This window comes from Balaenoptera ricei, chromosome 15 (assembly GCF_028023285.1).
Source record: "Balaenoptera ricei isolate mBalRic1 chromosome 15, mBalRic1.hap2, whole genome shotgun sequence".
Taxonomy (NCBI): Eukaryota; Metazoa; Chordata; class Mammalia; order Artiodactyla; family Balaenopteridae; genus Balaenoptera; species Balaenoptera ricei.
Genome location: NC_082653.1, coordinates 79,071,597 through 79,094,770, shown reverse-complemented (window position 1 = coordinate 79,094,770; position 23,174 = coordinate 79,071,597). Strand labels below are relative to the sequence as shown.

At 52.4% G+C, this 23,174-nt stretch overlaps 1 protein-coding gene across 1 annotated transcript; it reads left to right on the top strand.

Annotated features, from left to right (window-relative positions):
* The first annotated feature begins 6,873 nt into the window (after positions 1-6,873).
* NCF1 (neutrophil cytosolic factor 1) lies at positions 6,874-21,416 on the top strand. Its single transcript, XM_059896629.1, has 11 exons — positions 6,874-6,966; positions 11,299-11,379; positions 13,924-13,999; positions 14,151-14,316; positions 15,350-15,405; positions 17,135-17,257; positions 17,760-17,867; positions 18,714-18,831; positions 20,146-20,250; positions 20,817-20,962; positions 21,175-21,416. The coding sequence occupies exons 1-11, from the start codon at positions 6,895-6,897 to the stop codon at positions 21,300-21,302; spliced, it is 1,179 nt and encodes a 392-aa protein (XP_059752612.1). The 5' UTR covers positions 6,874-6,894; the 3' UTR covers positions 21,303-21,416.
* The last annotated feature ends 1,758 nt before the right edge of the window (positions 21,417-23,174 follow it).

Sequence of the window (23,174 nt, the reverse complement as noted above, 5' to 3'; positions counted from 1 at the left end):
GTGGAGTTGGGCCAAGTGCTAACGACCCCGTGCCCAGCTCTGGGCCTTGGGTGGCGGGGAGAGCCGAGCCCTGTTCATGGGGCAGCCTCTGCCCTCGGGCAGGTGGCAGAGCTGCTGTGGCCACGGCTGTCGGCAGTGCTGAGAGAAGTCTCTGCATTTGCCCAGCCTGCCACCGCTCAGACTGTGCAGGGCACGTAAGCCTACCCTGTGGAGCAGTCAGCACGTCCTAAGAGACCTTTTTATCTTTTCATTGATCTGAATCATCTGTGATGCAGGAAGTGAGGTTAGGCTTATTCACTGTGCATTCACGCCCTATGCCCAGGTCACCTTGGGACTTGAGAGATGAGGAAATAAAGACAAGAAATCAGGTCACTGGCACAGTCTTACCTCCGAGACTGAGGGGACGAGACTGGGCCCGGGTCTGTAGCGCCCAATGTCGCCAGGACAGAGCTGCCTACTCTGGCAGGCAGCCAGTGCCCCTTTGAAGCAGGCTGGCTCTGTGAGCATCCTCTAGCTTCATTTCTGCCTTTTCTCTTTCCTCCCCACCAGGAACCGGAAAGGTCCGTTGGAGAGGGAGATTGAGAGACCAGACCTCTCCAGTTTCCACACCCCAAGCCCCAGTCTAAATAAACTCAAGATCCTGGTTGGCTTAACCATTAGCGGACAGGTAACTGTCACAGTCTGGTCTCACCTTGCTAAGTGGAAGCCCCACTTTCTGGGCTATGTATTTTGAAAGACGTGGTGGTCTCCCAGGGATGCCTCGGTTTCCCTATGATAGGGGAGAAGAGGGAGATGGGATCTGGGGAACTGAGGCCGTCTCTGAGGTCCCTGTTTACTCAGCCCCAAGCCCAGTAGGATGAGCACAAGCGGGGCTGTGTAGCCTTCTGGTTAGACCCCGTAGAGTTGCTCTCCAACCTCTGCAGTTTGGGTTCTGTTTTACTCCACTACCTACTAAAGGGATGGTTAGCTTTCTGTACTTCCCCTCATGGCTGCCAACTTTCTTGGCTCAAAAGGCAGATACGAAAGCGGCTTGTAGCAGGTTGTTGAAATCACAAGTTCCTCAGGGTATGGTGGCCCGTTGACAAGTCACAGTGGGTGGGCCTAGCTGCTGCTCCAGAGGGGTTTTGTAACCCCGGGTACTGGGTGAAAAACAGCAAAGCCCCTTGTCTTCCCAGCTCCCCTACTCTGGTCAACAGTGGTCTTGTGTGTCACCTCCCTCCTGTCCTGTCCTACCCCCGACCCCCCGTACCTTGTGGTTTTATTTTGAGGAAGTATCAGGAAAGGTAGCACTGAAAACAAGCTATGATACAATGCCCATTTGTAACAGTGTTTCCTGCCCGGTTTCCTTCTCAGAAGCCAGAGCAGGTGGTTGATGGGCCTTTTGTAGCATCAACTTCATGCATGATCTCAGGATGCCTGTTTAAAACCCACAGTGCCTCAAGTTGTAGAAAGCAATAATGACCCTCACCAAAGACCATGTGCTTGGCAGTGCCTGGGTGAACCTAGTGAGAACTGTTCCCGCTTGTTTTCAGTAAACGAGTAGCCCCGACTCGTTTACTGAACGAGCCCCAACCAGAGGCAGCAGAAGAGAAAGCCCACCTCCAAGGCTCCTAAGAAGATTCAGATAAATCCTGAACGGATCTATAGATCTGCATGCTCTGTAATTTAGACAAACTGTCTTCTCCCTGACAATGACCAATCTATCAATATATCCTCTAGGAAAAATCCCTAATGAAAGACAGCAAGTGCAGGTTTCCAGCAAGGGAAGGTCAGAGCAGGCACCCTATGGCATGTGGTCAAAGAGCCATAGCAAGTGTTGGCTCTTGTTGGCCTTCAGAAGAGGAGCTTTCTGTCTCAGGGGAGTGGCGTCATTGCCCCTGGTGCTTGAGGCAAGATGGGACCCTGCCAGGAACCTTTGTAAGCAAACCATCTGTCTACAGGTGACAAGCGCCTCACCCCAGGCCTGTGTGTCTTTACTGTTCTGCACCCCCTGGGCAGTAGCAGGGGTACCGAGCCCTGGGCAGGTCCCAGACGGACTTCGTCACGCCGCCAGCTTGCTCCTCTGCACTGTGTCCGAGCTGGGGAGATGGGGAAATGGCAACCCAGCCCTGGTGACTGGATTTAGGCGGGAGTTCTCGTTACTGGAATTAGCTTCAAGCTCTAGACAAATCACCACAAAACCCCCTGAGGCGGCAGCATGCTGCTGGATTTAGTCTTGATGGTTGGTCGGTGAGCTTCAAATAGCTCTCGCCACGTGACACATCATGCCCCAGGGAGGAAGTGGGGCGGGAGGGCGGGCACAGGCCGTCCCTGGGGGCCAGCGTTGAGCTCCTGGCTTTGGAGTGGGACCAGCTTGCAGAGTTCTGTCCGTTTGGTATTTGTTAAGGGCCCTCTTGGTGTCAGGACCCCTGCCAGACGCTGGAGTGCAGAGGGGACAGCCCCCAGCCCTGCCCCCCAGAACAAACAGCTGTCCATGCCCTTAGCGCTGTCCTCCCCAGCCTGGTCTGGGAAGTCCCCATCCCACGCCCACGGCCCCAGGCACTGCCGAGCTCTCCCAGGGCCAGGCCAGGGGCTGCGCTCGCACTGACACAGAGAGCACAGGCCTGCCCTGGGGTCTGAGTCCTGCACAGTTTGCCCCAGCAGCCTGGAGTGCCAGCTCTCATCCGTGTGACACTTCCCTCCTTAAAGGCCAGGTTTAAATGGCAAGAAACCGCCTTGGACCTCCCTAAATCCTCCCAACAGTCCACGGAGTAGGTACGGTTGCTAATGCCATTTTACAGAGGAAAAAACAGGCTCGGAGTTTGCCCAGGGGCACACGACCCTGTACGGGAGGAGGTCAGCGTGGGTTGGGTTCCGGGCCCTGTGCTCGTAGCCAGCGGTGGGCGTGTACGTGGCCTCCCACAGACCAAAGGCTCAGTCTGATGCCTGTGAATGTCCAGCGCTGGAGCCCTCGCTCCTGTGTCCCTAGGGACTGGACAGCACTGCCATCAGGCCCAGGGGAGAAGGAATTCCCACGTGTGGCGCGGGTGTGTCCCAAGCCCCGATCCTGAGTGCAGGCTCCCGGTTCTCTTCTGATGAGGCCTCAAGGTCCATCCCTGACCCAGCCAGAGCCCGCTCCTGGTCTGATTTGCTGAGAAAGGAAGGCTCAGGGTCCCTTGGGAAGCAGGTTGTGAGTGGCCGGCATTTCCACGCAGACCCCTGCTTGCCCTCAGAGCCCCGCACAGCCAGCCTCACCGCCAAGGGAGCCCTCAGCCTGCCAGCCAGCAGTGGCCCTGGGGCCCCTCCTCCTCCTCCAGGCACCAGGCGGGAACTGCCTAGCGTGGGCATCAGCAGGAGGGGCTTAATTCAGACTTGGGAAGGAACGTCCCGTACAGAGGGCTGCTTTGTTCCTATCTTGGGAAGCCTGACAGGAGATCCCAGAGGGCACTGCCTGGGCCTCAGGCCCTCAGGCCAAACCTTTCTCCACGTAGCCTGTCTCCAAGGCCCAGCCTTGGGGATTTCCTGGTTGAGGAACTGCCCAGCCCCGTCCATGTGGGGAAGGCGGTATCTGGAGAGGCCAAGGTCTTTGGGCCAGACTGGGAAGCCCTGCTTCCCGTCCAGTCTGGCCTGTTGTGAGAATCTCCCTCTTTGGGGCGTTTGCCCAGTCTGGCTCCTCCTTCGTGAACCCCAGTCGTCATTCATTCACTCAGAAGAGCCGATGGTTAAGAGCGTGGGTCCAGGGCTTCCCTGGTGGCGCATTGGTTAAGAATCTGCCTGCCAATGCAGGGGACACAGGTTCGAGCCCTGGTCCGGGAAAATCCCACATGCTGCAGAACATCTAAGCCCATGCACCACAACTACTGAGCCCACATGCCACAACTACTGAAGCCCGCGCACCTAGAGCCCATGCTCTGCCACAAGAGAAGCCACTGCAACAAGAAGCCTGTGCCCTGCAATGAAGAGTAACCCCCGCTCGCCGCAACTAGAGAAAGCCCGCGCACAGCAACAAAGACCCAACACAGCCAAAAATAAAAAAAGAGCATGGGTCCAGGGTCCAGACTGCCTAGGTTCAAGACCCAGCTTTTTGCTTACCAGTGGTGGCAACCTATTTACCTCTCTGTGCCTCAGTTTTCCCATCTATAAAGTGGGGGAAATAACAGTAGCTACCTGATAGTCTCATTGTGAGGATAAGATGTGATCCTAAATATAAAGCACTCCTGACCCAGGCTAAGTCCTTTGTTAGCACTCAGTGGGAAGTGGTGGGGGGGTGGATTCTGGGGGCTCTGGTATTCATCTAATACCTGGGTGATGGATAACGAGATATCTATAATGTTAGCTAAAATTTTATGTTTAGTTAAACTTCATTTTTCTGCAGTTTTCTATAATTTCACAATTTGAAAGTTCTAAAATTTTTGTTTGTATCTCCCCCCCCAAAACAAACTTTTATTTATTAATTAACTCCAGTTTTGTTCATTTTTTTAAATTAAGCATTTGGTCACTCACTTGTTTCATCCATGCATTCAAGTAAATTTATCTCATCCCAACAAAAGGCTATGAGCCTGCTTACGGAGGGACTTTCAAGGTAAACACGAGTTCTTAGCACTTCATGCTTTGGACGCCTGCGCTCTGCCTGGGCGCGGTAAGGAGCAAGGGGACGTTTGGGGAGACCACAGGAGGGAAGTGGAGAGGTAGCAGCTGATGGCTTGGGCCGCTGAGTTGTGCCTGGTGTCTGCAGGACAGGGCAGCCTGGCCAGGCAATTATGCAAGAGTGGAAAGACCGCTGAGAAGAAGGGAAGGAAGAGCCGGGGCCACGACCAGACCCGGCACCCGGGGTTGTTGGGGGGGGGGGGGCGGTACCACTACAGCCAGCCCCACCAGCCACTTCCTCTACCCTTCCCAGGTGAGCCAATGCTGCAAGTCTGACCTCTGTGTGGGGACCGCAAGGCAGCACCACGTGGGACAGGGAAGACCAGAGACAAGCTGAGCGTCCCTCAGGGAGGGGGCATTTAGTGAGTAATGAAAGGACAGCCACTCAGCCGTGAGCCAAGGGCCTTGTGCTGCAGGGGCCACTGATGTGGAATTAAGTGAGGACTGCCATCCATCATGTGATCCCACTCAATCTGTTCTTTGCTTTCAACTTTCTTTTGAGGTATGACACACCCACAGAAAAGGGCCGTGCATGAAACTGACGTGCCTGGGGCTGGGTTAATTTTCAGAAAATGAGTGCACTTGTGGAAGTCGCATCCTTATCAACAGAGCAAATCACCTGCCGCCTCCTACTTCCCTCCACTCACTGCTGCCCCACCCCCACCCCCACCACCCCGTTGCCAGAGGTCACCCTGGCTTCCAACCCCACTGACTGGCATGGGCAGTTTTTGAGGTTGGTGTCAATGGCATTCTGCAGAAGGTGTGCTTTGTGTCTGCCTTCTCTATCCGCGCATTGTGTCTGGAAGGTTCACCCGTGTTGTGTCTGGCAGTTCCTGCCCATTGCTGAGTAGTGCATCATCCTTCTGTGCAGGAAGATCCTAGATGTGTAAATGGAAATGATCAGGGGAAGGACTTGCAAGGCTGGTCACACCTGGGGCTGGTGACCTCAGGGTGATCGGGGAGCAGCAGTAACCAGAGGGGACCTGCCAAGCAGATCTTTCAGAGCAGAGGAAATGGATGCCGCGCTTCCTAGATTAAATCCCCTGCCAGAGACCAACCCTCACCCCTGGTGGTCCAGGGGGACCTTTGGCTCTCAGAGTGTTCCCGGTGCTGATGGCCTTTGCCGTCATCTCTCCATCTTGGAATCTGGGGATCTGGGCCACAAACTGGCCCTGCCCACCTGAGCCTGCAGCTAAACTGCCTGGGTCTAAGGCCACTTGCTGCGTGACCTTGAACCGGCTCTATAACCTCTGAGACCCCCAGGCCCCCCATCTACCTGGCCAAGCACCCCAGGCTTTAGTGAGAGAGGCCCCAGCCTCTCCCCCAGCAAGCTGCTGTCCTCCTCACCCCTCCATCCCAAATCCCCTTCTCCCCCTTCCCAGCAAGGCTGGGAGTCCCCTTTCACTCAGGAGGAAACCACCGGCTCTGAGCGGCCATTCTTTGATCAGGACTTGAACGCGGTTCTCACTCAGTCTGCCCCGCTGCCCCTGCTCTCAGCCACAGTCACCCGGGACGTACACCTGAGGCTTGCACACGCTCGCCTGGAGGATTCGTTCCATCAATCACTTCGTGAGTGATGCAGTTACTATCCGAATACTTACAGAGGGCCCACTGCGTGCCAGGCACCAGCTCTAGGGGTTGGGGCCAGAGCCCTCGTCAAAACAGGCCAAACCCTTCTCTCACGGGGCTCACATTCTGGTAGGGAAAGACATTGTAAAAATAAAGATAGTGATGAGTGGTCTGAAAAAAAAAAAACCAGGAAAGAGGGGTGGGGTCCGCATGAAGTTTTGCTATTTTATGTGAAGTTTATATCAAGGAAGGCCTCTCAGAGGAGGTGCCCTTTGAGCAGAAACCTGTAGAAGATGAGGGTGGGAGTTACAGGTGTGTGGGAGATGGGCCAGGTGGAATGGCTTGTGCAAAAGCCCTGAGATGGGAGCACCTGGAACAGAGGGGCCAGCGTGGCTGGCTCAGAGGAGCCAGGAGGAGAGAGCTGGGAGTCGGGCAGCCCTCCTGCGGGGCCCTGTGGGCCACGGCGGGGACAATGACGGGCGTGTCCCCGCACAACTGCGTGCGTGGGGCCACCCATGTCCGCACCACGGGAACCCGAGGAATCCCAGAAACTGAAAGAAGAAGCAAAGCCCTATCTGCACGCTCCCTGCCCCCACCTGCCCGCGGCCCCGCCGCGACAGAGGCGACTTCCTTTTTCCAGCCTATTTAAGTCCCAGCCCGCAGAGCCCCGGAGAAGAGGTGGCCGCACGCAGCCCAGTCATGGGGGACCCCTTCATTCGCCACATCGCCCTCCTGGGCTTCGAGAAGCGCTTCGTCCCCAGCCAGCACTACGTGAGTACCGGCCTGAGGCGCCCTGCGCGTGGGGACAGGACTGGCGGGGCGCAGGTGCCGGTCCCCGCGCAGCCCCGGGACTCCCGGCCCGGGACGCGGGCGGCCGAGGGGTGAGGGCGCGGGGTCGCGGCCAAGGCTCCCCGGCTCTGGGCCTCAGGCCGCCCGCCGGGGCCGCAGTCGATGTGCGCCCTTCAAAAGATGCGCCCCGCCACCCGGGCCGTCGGTGCGAGGACCCCGGCCCCCGCCCGCCCACCCACCCCACGCCCTGCTTCCCGCCCCAGCCCGGCGTCCCCTCTCCGCGCCTGGCAAGTGTCCCCGCGGCCCCTCTGGGAAGGGTCCTCGGGAGGGCGCGCTGGTGGCGATCAGTTACATTAGAGTCGTGACCCCTCCTGTAGGGTGACACCACCACAGGGACCAGAGGAGTCCCCCCTCCTGCCCTGGGGGAGCTGGAGGAGTTCAGGCACAGACATGGCCCATCACGGGGTCCCCAAACCCAGAAGAAGGCCAGGGAGGGATCCAATTAGTAAATTGGCACTTGTATGACACTTTTAGTGTATGTGCCAAGACCCTTCTTTTTTAACTTTTAATTTTGAACTAATTTCAAATTTACAGAAATGTCCCAAAAAGTACCAATAACTCCAATATTCCTTCACCCACATTTCCTCTCTCCTCTCACTCTCTGTCTCTCCCCCTCCGTCTCTTTGTCCCTCCTGCTTTCTCTCTCTCTGAATATACATTTTCTGAATCATTTGAGAGTTATTTGGAGACACTGTGTTTCTTTACCTCTAAATATTACAGGTGTGTATTTCTTAAAATCAAGGATGTTCTTTTACATAACCAAAGGTGTCAAAATGAGGAAATTAACACTGATGAAACACTGTCATGCAACCCACAGGATTTTACTAGTTGTCCTCTTGTCCCTCCTTAGGAAAATTTTTTCAGGTCAAAGATCCAATCCAAGATCACACAAATTAAAACAAACAAACGAACAAAAACTATCCAGGATCACCTGTTGCATCTGAGTTGTCATGTCTCTTTGGTGGTCTTTAAACCCAGATCAGTCTTAATCAGTCTTTGTCCTTCTCAACTTTGACTTTTTGAAGAGATGGGACCAGTTATTTTGCAGAACACCCCTCGATTTGGGTGTGTCTGATATTTTGTTAGATGTTGGTAATGCAGGAATACCCCAGAAGTATTGATATGTTCTTTTCATTGATCCTATCAGGTGGCACTTGATTTTGATTTGTTCCTTTATTGGTGATGTTAACTTTGATCACTGAGTCCTGGAGGTGTCCTCCAAGTTTCTCTGCTGTAAAGTTACTATTTTCCCCTTTGTAATTAATAACTAAACTATGGGGAGGTTATGTAAAGCTACGTGAATATCCTGTGCCTTATAGTATCTGTATGACTCTTGCCTGAATCAAATTACTATAATGATTGCCAAAGAATGATTTTTCAACTCTATTGGTCCTTCTGCATTTATTAGTTAACATTTTCCTGTGTCTTCCCTTCTTCCTTATTTATGTCAGTATGGTTCCATGGATTCCTGTTTTATTCAGTGAGTTATAATCCAATACCATCATTACTTATTTTGATGCTCAGAATGTCCCAGATTTGGTGACTGGGAGCTCCTTCAGGCTGGCTTCTGTACTTTTTTTTTTTTTTTTTTTAATATATCCTGTCATTCTTTTTTTTTGCGGGGGGTTGCAGACAGGGCACCTGGGTACATTCTTATGGCACAAAGTGGTCCAGCTTAACTTGGACTTTCCCAGCCCTAGGCCTGGACTCAACCATTTCACTAAAGAGCCCTGGTTCTTTTTAGTGGGAGTGATATTAGAACCCAAGATCTGGAAGGTAGGTGTGCTCATTGCCACCAAGGTGTCATGGCTCATGACTGCCTTTTCAGTGGACAGACTGGCGGAAATAGCTATTTCATATCATCCTTGCTTCTCATCACTTTATGTTTGTAGCTCCTTTCTCTCACTGCAGGAACCCTGGCTCCCAACGAGATCAGTATATTCACCCTTCCGCTCAATTCTAAAATACACATAAACTTGTTTCAGAATAATTACACCCATGCCACTATTAACAATAAACCTACTAACCTATTAAGTCAAATTTAAGTTTTCTTTGCAGTTCTTTTTGTCCTTTTGGACTGAGAATACTGAAAGTGCTGCAACTAAAAGCTACTTGGATTCTTTTCCATTTTCCTTTAATATTTAGGTTATTACCCATTTTATATAGAGTTAAGTTCATTTGTTTCTGTTTGTTTCCAACTTTAAAGTTAAAAAAATCCTTGTTGATTTAATTTTACTTCTAAATATGTAAAATATTAGCAAGTTCACCCATTTAAAGTGCACTATGGTTTTTGGTATATTTAAAGTTCTTCAGCCATCACAACTATCTAATTTTTAGAACATTTTTATCATCTCCATTGGTAGCTATTCTTTTTATTCCCCAAGATTTTATTCTGAGAAATTTCAAATTACAGCAAAGTTGAAAAAAATTTTACAGCAAAACAAAACCAAACAAAAAACCCAACCAGGGACTTCCCTGGTGGTGCAGTAGTTAAGAATCTGCCTGCCAATGCAGGGGATACAGGTTCAAGCCCTAGTTCCGGAAGATCCCACATGCTGCAGAGCAACTAAGCCTGTGCACCACAACTAACTGAGCCTGCACTCTAGAGCCCACAAGCCACAACTACTGAGCCCGTGTGCTGCAACTACTGAAGCCCGCGCGTCTAGAGCCCATGCTCCGCAACAAGAGAAGCCACCACAATGAGAAGCCTGTGCACTGCAACGAAGAGTAGCCCCCATGCGCCACAACTAGAGAAAACCTGTGCACAGCAATGAAGACTCAACACAGCCAAAAATAAATAAATTATTAATTAAAAAACAAAACAAAACAAACCCAGCCAGTCATATGCTTACTATCTTGATTATACCATTAAATATTTCCTGTAGTACTTGCTTTATCATGTATACATCCATCCATCCATCCACCCATCAATCTATCTTATTTTTGGTGCATTTCAAGGCAAATTACAAACATCAGTACACTTTGTCCTAAACGTTGGGTTGGCCAAAAAGTTCATTCCGGTTTTTCCTTAAGACCTTACAGAAAAACCCGAACGAACTTTTTGGCCAACCCAATACTTCAACATGCATATCACAACTAGAGTTCAGTATTTTTTTGTAGTTTTTTTCTCTTTTGATGTAAAATTTATGTAAAATGAAACCCACAAATCTCAGAGATACATTTGCTGAGATTGGACAGTACATCTCCCTACGTAACACAAACTCTCATCAAGATGTAGACCGTGACCATCACCCCATCTCACGCCCCAGTCATTCCTCCCCACCCCCAGGTTTTTTCCACCTTAAATTAGTTGTGCTTGCTCTAGAATGTCATAGATATGGAATCATATGTAGCCCTTCATGCCTGGCTTATTTCATTCAGCATAATTTAATGATTTTGAGATTCATCCACATGATTGCAAATATCAGTAATTTGTTCTTTTCTGTGGCTGAGTGGTATTCTCCTAACTATTTTTGCAGGCCTGTTTTTCCTTCCTGAGGTTTTTTGTTTTGTTTTCTTCTTGTTTGTTTGTTTTAAAATAATGGCTTTTTTGAGATATAATTCCCATACCATACGATTAACCTATGTGAATTGTACAATTCAGTGGTTTTTTAGTATATTCACAGAGTTGCACAACCATCACTACAATTGATTTTAGAAGATTTTCTTCATCACCCATACCCATTAGTAGTCAAGCCTTAGTCCCCCTACCCCCAACCCTGCCCAGCCCCTGGCAACAACTAATCTACTTTCTGTCTCAATAGATTTGTCTCTTTTGGACATTTTTTTTTTTTTTTTTTTTTTTTTTTGTGGCCACGCAGATGGCTTGTGGGATCTCAGTTCCCTGACCAGGGACTGAACCTGGGACCTTGGCAGTCAAAGCGCAGGGTCCCAGCCACTGAACCACCAGGGAAATCCCTGGACATTTCATAGAAATGGAACCATACAACATCTTACTGAGTTCTTGTGTTGTCTGAGGCCAGCCCTTTCTGTATCTTACCTTCTGTTAACTCTCATACCAGCCCTAGCAGTGAGGTCCTACTTTTACCTCCAGTTTACAGATGAATTTGAGTTAATTTGAGAGAAGTCATCCCTCTTGCCCTGGGGCCCCTGAACTTGTTGCTCTTTCTATGGCCCAGGTTACCACAAAGAGCATTCTCCCTCCCACCCCCACTCCTGTGGGCTTCCACCATGGGGTGGGGGGCTGCCCAGGTGTATGGCTGAACGAGATGCCCCACCTCTACCGCCCCCCAGGTCTACATGTTCCTGGTGAAGTGGCAGGACCTGTCTGAGAAGGTGGTCTACCGGCGCTTCACTGAGATCTACGAATTCCATGTGAGTGCCCTGTGCTGGGGCTCCAGGGAGGGGATGCCACACCCAGTCCCAGCTCTGCCCTTTGGGGAGGGGAGCAGCCCAGGTGCTGACCAGGAGCTGAGGAACCCAGAGTCCCCCCATCCCCTCCCAGCCCACAGATAAGGGGACATTATTTTTTTTAACTTTAAAAACCACTAAAGCAATTTTTATTTTGGTGAAATATGCATAACATACATTTACCACTTTACCCATTTTAAGTGTACAAGCCAGTGGCATTAAGTACATTCACAGTGTCACACAGCCAACACCACCACCCATTTCTGAATATTTCTGTCTTCCCAAACCGAAACTCTGCACCCATTCCACAGGATCTCAAGGGGGCCGTCTCAAGGGCCCTGCTTGCTCTGTCCCTGCAGGGGACAGCCTGGCCAGTGTCACCACCGCAGGTGTCATCCTAGGAGCTTGCTCTTTCACTCACCGTCACTGGCCTGATGAGGACCCCTGGTGGATTAGAAGGAGGGCGGATAATCCTGACACCCAAGAAACCGGGTCCTCTTGCTTTGTGGGTGCCTGTTATCACCAAGGTTTACATGAGAGAATCCCCCAGGGTTCCCAACACCAGTGGCTGGTTGGACAAAATTGGGGGTGGTCATCGGGGGTCACAGGGCACACATGCTGGGTTCTGGTCTAAGACAGGGCCATGTGGATGGAGGGGCCACAAAAGCCAGATGGGTTCCCCCAGGGCCCACTCCACACGCAGGGCCCTCCTTAACCAGGGAAGGGGCTTCAGGAAGCGTGCAGGTTCCTGCACTTCTCTTGTGTGAATTATTTAAAGTGAAATGCAGATAAATGCAAAGAAAACTGTAGCCAGCCTTGTACACCCAGCACCTGGAGTCACAGCTGATATCACTGGGCCGTTTGCTATAAGGCGGTTTTTTTGTTTGTTTTTTTAAAAATTTATTTTATTTTTGGCTGTGTCGGGTCTTCATTGCTTTGCGCAGGCTTTCTCTGGTTGTGGGAATGGGGTCTACTCTTGGTTGCGGTACGCGGGCTTCTCACTGCGGTGGCTTCTCTTGTTGCAGAGCACGGGCTTTAGGCACGCCAGCTCAGTAGTTGTGGCTCGAGGGCTCTAGAGCATGGGCTCAGTAGTTGTGGCGCACGGGCTTAGTTGCTCCGCGGCTTGTGGGATCTTCCCGGACCAGAGCTCGAACCCGTGTCCCCTGCATTGGCAGGTGGGTTCTTAACCACTGCGCCACCAGGGAAGCCCTAAGGTGTTTTTAAGATAAGGCGTTTTTAAGATAAAGGAGATAAAACATTACAAAAGCAGTGGAAGTCGCCCTTCATCTCATATCCCGTCCTAGCTCCTACCCTGGGTGGCCACACACACACACACACACACACACACACACACAGCACAGAAACAACATGCAGTAGTGTGGAGCCTGCATTTTCTGTAGTGTATATAAATGCCATCAGTGTGCTTTTTGCCTCTTTCTCAATCTTATTACTGTCGCCAGGTTACATTTTTGAGACCAGTCCATGCTGATACTTTGTGGGGCTTCATCTCACCTCTTTAAACTGTTCTGGGTTATTCCATTGTAGGATTTGCTTCTTTTATTAATTGGTCGACTCATTCATTCATCCAACCACTATTTATTGAGCACCAACTAAGTACCAGGCACGTTATACTTAGTGAGAAGAAAATGCTGCTGAAAGGGATAAAAAACAGATGCAAATCCTTGCCCACCCTAATAGACCTTATGTTCTAGTGGAGGAGTCAGGATAACAGACAAACAAAAAAATAAGTAACTTATATAGTATGTAAAATGGTCCTTAGAATTACAGAGAAAAATAAAGCAGGGAGGGGAGGTGGGAAGAGTGGGACAAGGAAGGACAGTTGTCAGGGAGGAGGCCTCACTGAAGTGGGAGATATCTGAGCAAGGACTTGAAGAAGGAGAAAGAGAGAGAGAGTGAGCTATTGATCTGTGTGGGGGAAGAATGGGAATCACACATGCAAAGGCCCTGGGGCAGGAGTGGGCCTGGAGCATTCAAGGGTGGCTGGAGCAGAGTGAACAAGGGGAGAGTGGTGGCAAGAGAGGTGAGCAAGACAGGCAGAGGCAGGTCATATGGCGCCTTGTAGACCAATGTGGAGCCTTTGGCTTCCATTCTGAGTGAGCTGAGAGGCAGGGAGGGTTCTGAGCAGAGGAGGGATAGGATGCAACTTAGGTTTTCAGAGGATCCCTCTGGATGCTGGATTGAGGACAGACAAGGGAGGGGGAGGCGTGAGTGACCTAAGAAGGTTATAATAACCAGACCCAGTGGAAGCTCTGACCAGGGTGGTGGCAGCAAGTGTAGTGAGAAGGATCAGATTCTGAGTAGACTTGGGGAGCAGAACCAAAAGAATTTGCTGATGGATTGGATGTGAGGTGGAAGAGAAAGAAGAATCCAGGATGCCACCAGGAGCTTCTAGCCTGAGCAATTGGAAGGGTATTTAGGTCATGTCCAGTTTTGTGTTTTACAGTGCTGTAATAAAACAGATTCCTTCACGTCTGCTTTTCTGTCTAGAAAATCTTAAAGGAGATGTTTCCTATCGAGGCGGGGGACATCACCCCAGAGAACAGGATCATCCCCCACCTGCCAGGTGAGGAGCGGGGCTGAGTCACCTGGGCAGGCTCACCTGTCCCAGCTCCCCTCCCCTGCCCTCCGATTGCCCCCTCCACTCCCACCCTCTCCGGACTTGACCTCTCGAGTGTGCTCACTGGTCCTCTGGTGCCCCTCCCTGGTCCGCCCAGCCCCGCGGTGGTTTGATGGGCAGCGGGTGGCCGAGAGCCGCCAGGGCACCCTCACTGAGTACTGCAACTCGCTCATGAACCTGCCTGGCAAGATCTCCCGCTGCCCCCACCTCCTCAACTTCTTCAAGGTGCGCCCTGACGACCTCAAGCTCCCCACGGACAGCCAGTGAGTGGCGGGAGGAGGAAAGGTGGTGGTCAGACCCTTGCCTGGAGGGGGTGGGACTTTCCCCATGTTACACAGGAGGAGCCTGAGGCTCAGAGAGGGGAAGTGACTTGCCCAAAGTCACACAGCAGGGAAAGCCAAGGAGGCAGGATTCCAACTCTGGATGCCCCCAGCATCCCTGCCAAGTCTCTACCTGGACCCCTCTGAGCCTCAGGGTGCTGGGGGTCGGGGGGAGGCACTGTGGGCTGCGGGTCTAAGGTCCTAAGTCCTTGCCCTGACTCTGAGACTGCCTGGCCGTGGGACCTGGAGCCTTCTGAAAGCAACGCCCCTCTGTGACCGGGTGGTGAGGGCCAGATGCAGTGGTGGGCGCTGGGGAGAGTGCTTACAAACTGTGAAGTGTGGAGCCCCCGAGAGGACGTGGGGGGCCGGTGGCCTCTGTTCCTTCCTGAGCCTCTCTCAGGCCCCTGCCTATCCTTTGTCACCTCATTCTCTGCCTGCCCTCGCCCCAGGGGTCTCCTGTGCTCAGGGCCCTGCGTGGACAGCATCAGAGATGCTGATGAGATCTCGTGGGAATGTGCTGCGGAAGGTCCCTCTCTCCGTCCCTCCCTGGTACTGAGTGCTGGGGGAGGCCTGGAGGACAGGGCTGCCGTAGACAGACAGCAGAGCTCCAGCCACTGCTTCTGGACCCTTGAACACATCCCCGGTCCCGGGCAGGGCAGCTCCCATTGGCCCCGGAGGATGGGGGCGCCCACTCCTGTTGGCTTCCCTCTCGAGGCTCCAGCAGAAGGGAGCTGGCCCACGAGCCTTCTCCTTTGGGTCTGCAGGAGGCTGGGGCCCCTCCTCGGGCTGGCTGAGCAGATCCTGTCTTCCTCAGAGCCCTGTCCTCCCAGTCCGGTTGCTACCTTCTCTCTGCGGAGGCCCCCATTTCCCACGTTCCTTCTGGGAACTTTCTTGGGAAGTTCTTCTGTAGGTCTGCCCGGAGCATGCTGTTCCCCAGGGGAAGCTGGAGTCTAACCCAGACTGTTCTCTGATGCAGGGTGAAAAAGCCAGAGACATACCTGATGCCCAGAGATGGCAAGAGTAACGCTGCAGGTGAGAGGCCGGGGTCAGCCAAGTGAGGGTCACCCTAAGGGACTGCTGACACCATCAGGGACCCTGAGCTCAGTGTGTGCAGGGAAAAGAGCAGGAGGTGAGAGCAGCTGTGAAGGGTCTTGGTGGCTGCACTGAAGAGTTGGGGTCTTTGAGGGTCACTGGTCAGTGAAGGGAGCTCACCTCCATGGCTGCAGCACCCAGCACAGAGCCTGGCTCCCAGCAACCCAGAGGATGTTCTGGCTGAACGAATGAACAGATTTAGGGGCAAAAGTGGCCTTTAGGGGGTGACTCAGGGGCATGACAGTATCTAGTCTTTATTGCACGATAATTGTTAATAGCACTACCTAACATTTATCGAGCACTTACCCTGTGCCAGGCACTATTTTAAATGTTTTCCATGTATTAACTCATGTAATCATCTCTATAATAGTATGAAATAGGTACAACTGGGCTATTATCCCCATTTTGCAACTGGACACACTGAGGCTTGATTTAAGTTGAGACTCTTTTTTTTTTTTTTTAAGATAGTAGTCATCTTTTTTTTAAAATTAATTAATTTATTTATCTATTTTTGACTGTGTTGGGTCTTTGTTTCTGTGCGAGGGCTTTCTCTAGTTGTGGCAAGCGGGGGCCACTCTTCATCGCAGCGCGCAGGCCTCTCACTATCGCGGCCTCTCTTGTTGCAGAGCACAGGCTCCAGACGCACAGGCTCAGTAGTTGTGGCTCACGGGCCCAGTTGCTCCGCGGCATGTGGGATCTTCCCAGACCAGGGCTCGAACCCGTGTCCCCTGCATTGGCAGGCGGATTCTCAACCACTGCACCACCAGGGAAGCCCAAGTTGAGACTCTTGACAAGGGACACACAGCTACTAAATGTGGAGCAGGATTTCAGCCAGTCGGTGGGACACATGGTCAAGTACTCTGGGCTACTCAAAGTGTGGTCCAGTGACCAGCAGTGTCTTAGGTCAGGCTGCTATAACAGAGTGTCATAGAGTGGGTGGCTTAAATAGAAGAAATGCGTTTTCTCATAGTTCTGGAGGCTGGAAGGCTGAGATCAAGGTGTGGGCAGGTTTGGGTTCAGCTGAGGCGTCTCTCCTTGGCTTGCAGATGGCTGCCTTGTTGCTTTGTCCTCACATGGCCTTTCCTCTGTGCATGCAACTCCCTGGTGTCTTTTCCTCTTCCTATAAGGACACCAGTCCTGTTGGATCAGGGTCCCACCCTTATGACCTCATTTAACCTTAATCACCTCCTTGAAGCTTTTATCTCCAAATACACTCAGATTCTAAGGTACTGGGGGTTAGGGCTTCAACGTATGAATTTGGGGGTGGGGGGACACAATTCAGCCCATAACAGGCAGCAGCAGTATTGCCTGGGGGCTGGTTAGACACGTAGCCTCTCAGGTCCCACCAGAGGCCTACAGAATCAGCACCTATGTTTCAGCAAGATCCCTGGGTGATTTGTGTGCACCTTGAAGTTGAGAAGGGCTGCTCGCTAACCACATCAAAGGAGAAAGAGACCGTGTGTAAAGTGTGTGACCAGTGTCTGGAACACACTAGGTGCTCAGTAAGTGCAGGGCTGCGAAGACTAGTTGGTCTTTGCTGCTTTCCAGTATACAGGGTGCATCTACCCCTGGCCCGTCTGCAGCTGGGTGGGGATGGGATGCCAGTGCCTGTTCTGGTGGCCTACACAGGGCCCACAATGTCCACTCACCCTGCCCTCCCTCTACCCAGACATCACGGGCCCCATCATCCTGCAGACGTACCGCGCCATCGCTGACTATGAGAAGAGCTCAGGCTCCGAGATGGCTCTGGCCACAGGCGACGTGGTGGATGTCGTGGAGAAGAGCCAGAGTGGTCAGCCTCCCCGCCCTGCCTGGACCTCCCTCCCCTGGTGCCTGGGCCCACGGCTACAGGCCCCCACCAAGGCTATGCCCCCCAGGCAGCCCCAGGCCTCCTCCCTGCCTGGCCCACCGGGGGGCTCTGGCTCCTTCAGGGGCCCTGACTGTTCTCCCCACACTGTGGGTCACCCTCTCTCTGAGAGTGTGCCCCAGGGCAGCTCTGGGGATCTGCACACATTCTGGGCTGTGACTGTGCATCTCTGGGGGTTATATCCGGGTGGACAGGTGAACTTCTCACCATGTGTGTGAAGTGGGTTCTGAGCTGTAGTTCTGTGACCCTGTGTGTACTGGTATGTGTGATTTTGGTGTGGAGTGTGGTGAAGGTGACATTTCTGAATCTGAGTGTTGGACGCCTGTGTGTCTGTGTCTGAGTGCCCTCACCCACCCCCATCCCCCACCGATGGCTGAGGGAGGCTTCCAGGCCCGCCCAGACCTACCGCCCCATATCCCTGGCACAGGCTGGTGGTTCTGCCAAATGAAGACAAAGCGCGGCTGGGTCCCGGCGTCCTACTTGGAGCCCCTGGACAGTCCCGATGAGGCAGAAGACCCAGAACCCAACTATGCAGGTGCCCCTCCCCGCCTCGGCCTCAGGGGTGGGAGAGAGGGGCAGGATTGAAGAGCCAGAAGTGACTGCTTTGGGGTCAGGCATGACTGTGGGCTGGGCAGGAGGGGAGGCAGGGCTGAGACCCTAGGTTGGGTCTAGGTGGGGTAGGAGGTGGTGCCCTTGGTCAGGACAGGGGGAACCAGGACGTAGAATAGAGGTGAGGGGGATAAGGTAAGCCTGGGACACCAGGTGGCTGCCAGCCTGGGGCCGGGTCCAGTGGGAAGCTGCATGATGAGCCAAACTGAGGCTCATTAAGGAGGGCTGCCTGGAGGTGGGGGCATCATGGCTGACTAGAATGGAAAAACTGGCAGCCCCTGGGCTGGATGGGTCCCACGTGGGGTTTGAAAAAATTTAGTATTGGTTGCCCATATTTTGCAATAGAAAGATCTTACGATTTTATGTGGATTTATGACTTCTCTTTAAAAGTTGGGAAAGGCATGTGTACTGGGCCTGCAGCCCCACATGCCAACAGTGGACTGGAGTTGAGTAGCTCAGGTGCCACTGGATGGGCGCTCTACCTCTACACTTCCTGCCTAGCCACTCCTCGTGTGCAGGTTCCTGGCCAGGTCTCTGTAGTCATGGGCGCTCCTGGCCTCTGGTGTGGGTGATGGTGGGTAGGAGCGGGCGAGCTCCCCTGGGTAGAGTAGGCAGAGGGCACAAGTCCAGAGTGTCTCCACGAGGAGTAGGGAGGGCTGGAGGAGAGAGGTCCTGGGCTCCAGCTGGAGGAAGCCCCAGGCCCAGAGAGGAGGGGCGGGGTGGTGAGCCCCGTGGTGGGGAGGGCTTCACACTCTGCCCCTCCCCTCTCCAGGTGAGCCCTACGTCACCATCAAAGCCTACACTGCCCTATTGGAGGACGAGATGTCTTTGGAGCAGGGCGAAACCATCGAGGTCATTCATAAGCTCCTGGATGGCTGGTGGGTCATCAGGTAGGAGAGCTGTGCCCTCCCTCCCACTGCACCTGCCCTGAGAGTCAGCCTGGCCTGGGGCTGGGCCTGCGTAGGCTCAGTGCCGACTTGACTGTGTGACTCTGGGTAGGCCACTGCCTCTCTCTGGGCTGTTTCCATTTTGGAAGCAAACTCGTGATAATCCCAGCCTGCCCGTGTCTCAGGGTTCAGTGTCCTTGTCTGAGTGGGCATACCTTTCCTTTGTGACTTGGGGTCACGTCCCCTGACCAGTCCATCTATTCATTCTCCAGCAACACAATTAATTGTATTAATTATTATATTTGATAGCTGCTAGAGCAGACCCTGTCATCCCTTTTCCTTTTAAAATCCTTCATTGCAATTTCCATGTGTTTATTCCTCCAAGTGAATGTGGGAATACTAACTTGTTTTCCTGGTTCTGGGGAAAGCAGAATCCCAGGGTCTTGCACACGATTTCAGAGCCCTGAGTCACAGGGCCCATCCGTGACCCCAGTGAGCTTGTGGTCACAACACCCCCCATCAGTGTGGTCCTTGGCTGGGGACTTTGAGGCAGGATTTCTCAACCTTTATTTTTTATTTTTAAATTTTTATTGGCATATAGTTGCTTTACAGTGTTGTGTTAGTTTCTGCTATACAGCAAAGTGAATTAGTTTTTTGACCCAAACTCAGTTAACCCCCATCATGCACCCCTGAGACAATGTTTGTGAGTCTCCCACCAGCCAAGAAGAATCAGAGTTTTATGGAGTGAGGTTTGTATTATGCAAAGGCTGTTGTTTTTTTACTACCAAATGTAGTAATGAGAATGGAAAGAAAAATCTTCTCAACAAATGGTGCTGGAACAACTGGATATCCTTATGGGGGAACAAAATGAACCTAGATCCCTGCCTCACACCATACACCTTTATTTGGGACATTTCACAGATTTTACCAAGCACAAAACCCAAAACTAAGAAGCTTTTGGAAGAAAGCATAAGGGAACTTGGTGACCTGGAGGTAGGCAGAAGTTTCTTAGGACACAGAAGGCAATCACCATAAAAGAAAAAACTGACATACAATATTGCAGATGTTTTATAGCAAACACCTGTCCCTGGGGAGATGGATCTGCTAACTTCCTCCCCCTCCCACTGTCACAACTGGGAAGTCCTGTGTCGCATTGATGAGGAAACTGAGGCACACAGGTGCAGGGTCTGGTGTTGGCTGCCGTGTTTGCAACCTCCCAGCTGCCTCGACCCCCAACTGTTTAGAGGGAGCCTTGACCCCACGTCTGAGGCCCCGCCCCTGCAGCTGCTCAGGCCTCAGGGGCTGCCTCTGTTGCAGGAAAGAAGATGTCACAGGTTACTTCCCATCCATGTACCTGCAACAGGCAGGGCAGGACACAGACCAGGCCCAAAGCCGGATCAAGAGGGGAGCGCCGCCCCGCAGGTGAGCAAGGGTCCCCGGGGCAGTGGGGGCGGGCTGGGCGGGGCTGAGGACGGTATACCACGGCTTCCATCTGTCTGTCCAGGCCCTGGAGAGGCAGTGCTGGGGCAGGGGAGGGGCGCTCAGCCTGGCGGGGTAGGCAGCACCGTCACTGGATGGAGGCCCCCTCCCACACGCTGGGGCTGGCGCAGGGGCGGTGGGAAAGCAGAGGTGTGAGATGGAGGTGGCGGCTCCGACGCCTAGAGTCCTCGGGATGGCCCGTGAGGGCTGCGGCAGTTCGGAGGGCTTTCCTGGGGAGCGGGTAGGCTGAAGGCTGCTGAGGGGTGTGGGAAATGGGCCTGGGCTCTGAGTCAGGGCAGGGGTCCGCGTCGGTGAGGGGCAGTCGCCTTCATGCCCCGCCCAGGCTGTGCTGGACCTCCCCCACCCCCCAGCCCGCCTCCTTCCCACTCTCAACCTCCCCGGGCTAGTCTTTGGACTCCAGGGATGACCATGAGAGTCCCCTCGGGCAGGGACGCGGGGAGGGCAGGGACGCGGGGCGCTGACCAAAGCCCCTGTCCTGCTGTGCCCAGGTCGTCCATCCGCAACGCGCACAGCATCCACCAGCAGTCACGGAAGCGCCTCAGCCAGGACACCTATCGGCGCAACAGTGTCCGATTTTTGCAGCAGGGCCGCCGCCGGGCGCCGCCGGGGCCCCAGAGCCCAAGGAGCCCGCTGAGTGAGTGAGGACGGGCGCCTGGGGGCAGGGCCTGAGTCTGGGGGCGGGCCGGAGGTGAGGAGGGATGTGGCCAGCATCCAGGGTGCTGAGAGGCGGGGCCTGGGGCGGGGCCAGGTGATGGAGGCGGGGCCTTGAGGGGTGGGGCCTGAAAAGTGAAGAGAGGTGGGGCCGAGCAGGCGGGGCGGGCCTCAGCTGGCCCTGTCCACCAGCAGAGGAGGAGGAGCCGCCCAAGACCGAGCGCCCCAAGCCGCAGCCGGCCGTGCCCCCGAGGCCCAGCGCAGACCTCATCCTGCACCGCTGCAGCGAGAGCACCAAGCGGAAGCTGGCCTCCTCCGTCTGAGGCCGCCCCCACATGATGCTCTCCCCACCTCCAGCCCCTATCCCTGTATATACATGTATAGAGCCTGAGGTTTGGCGGCAGATGGCAGCCCCGGGCCCTGCCCCACCTAGCTATTCGCCACCCTTAATAAATGTTGCTTGGAGTGGACTGATGGTTTGCGAAGTCGCGCTGCGGGCTGGGCAACACCCCTGGTATTTCTAGAAATAGGACTGAAGGCTGTGAGCTCTATTGGGGGAAGGTGCAAGAACTGAGGTCCGGTTGCATACTTTTCTGGCCTTGCCCAAGACCAAGTTTGCACAAGGCCAAGTGCATGAGGAAACCCCAGTGCCCTCTGACTGTTTGTCTGACAGACTGCCTACTTGAACTCTGGCCTCACTGCAGAAGAGTTCTGAAGAAGAGTAGACACAGTGCATAGTTGGGAGTGGGGTGAGCCAGGGCTGTAGGTGACCTTGTGTGTGCACCCTGATTACCAAAAAAAATGTAATTTAGGTATAGGGAGACACACCTTAGATGTAAGGACATAACGCAAAGCGAAAGTGAAGGGATGGAAAAAGATACTTCATGCAAATGGAAACCGAAAGACAGCTGGAATAGCTATACTTAGATAGAGTATACTTTGTAACAAAGACTGTAATAAGAGACAATGGCATTACATAACAATAAAGGGGTCAATCCAATAAGAGAGTATAACATTTGTAAATATTTATGCACCCAACATAGGAGCACTAACATATATAAAGCAAATATTTACAGACCTAAAGGGAGGAATAGACAGCAATACCATAATAGTAGGGGACTTTAATACCTCATTAACATCAATGGATAGGTCATACAGACAGAAAATCAATAAGGATTTTCCAAGATAAATCATGTTAGGCCACAAAACAAATTTTAACAAATTTAAGAGGATCAAAGTTATATCAAGCATTTTTTTTCTAGCCACGATGGTATGAAACTAGAAATTAATTACATGAAGAAAACTGGAAGACTCACAAACATGTGGAGATTAAACAAGTTATGAACAACCAGTGGGTCAAACAAGAAATCAAAAAGAGAAACAACAACAACAAAAAAATACCTTGAGACAAATGAAAATGGAAATGTAACATACCAAAATTTATGAGATGTAGCAAAAGCAGTTCTAAGAGGGAAGTTCATAGCAGTAAATGCTTACCTTAAGAAACAAGAAAAGTCTCAAACAACTTAACTCTACACCCCAAGGAACTAGAAAAAGAAGAACAAATGAAGCCCAAAGTTGGTGGAAGGAAGGAACAAAAATTAGAGCAGAAATAAATGAAATAAAGACTGAAAAGTACAGAAAAGATCAATGAAACTAAGAGCCGGTTCTTAGAAAAGATAAACAAAACTGACAAACTTTTAGCTAGACTCAGCAAGAAAAAAAGAGAGAGGACTCAAAATCAGAAATAAAAGAGATGCTACAACTGATACCAAAGAAATACAAAGGATCATAAATGACTACTGTGGGGACTTCCCTGGTGGCGCAGTGGTTAAGAATCTGCCTGCCAATGCAGGGGACACGGGTTCAAGCCCTGGTCTGGGAAGATCCCACATGCCACGGAGCAACTAAGCCTGCGAGCCACAACTACTGAGCCCGCGAGCTGCAACTACTGAAGCCTGCGCACCTAGAGCCCATGCCCTGCAACAGGAGAAGCCACTGCAATGAGAAGCCTGTGTACCGCAACGAAGAGTAGCCCCCACTCGCCGCAACTAGAGAAAGCCCATGTGCAGCAACAAAGACCCAACACAGCCAAAATAAGTAAATAAATAAATTTATTTTTAAAAAAAGTTTACTATTCTTGCAAAATCAATCAATCAATAAATAAATGACTACTGTGAACAATTATATGCCAA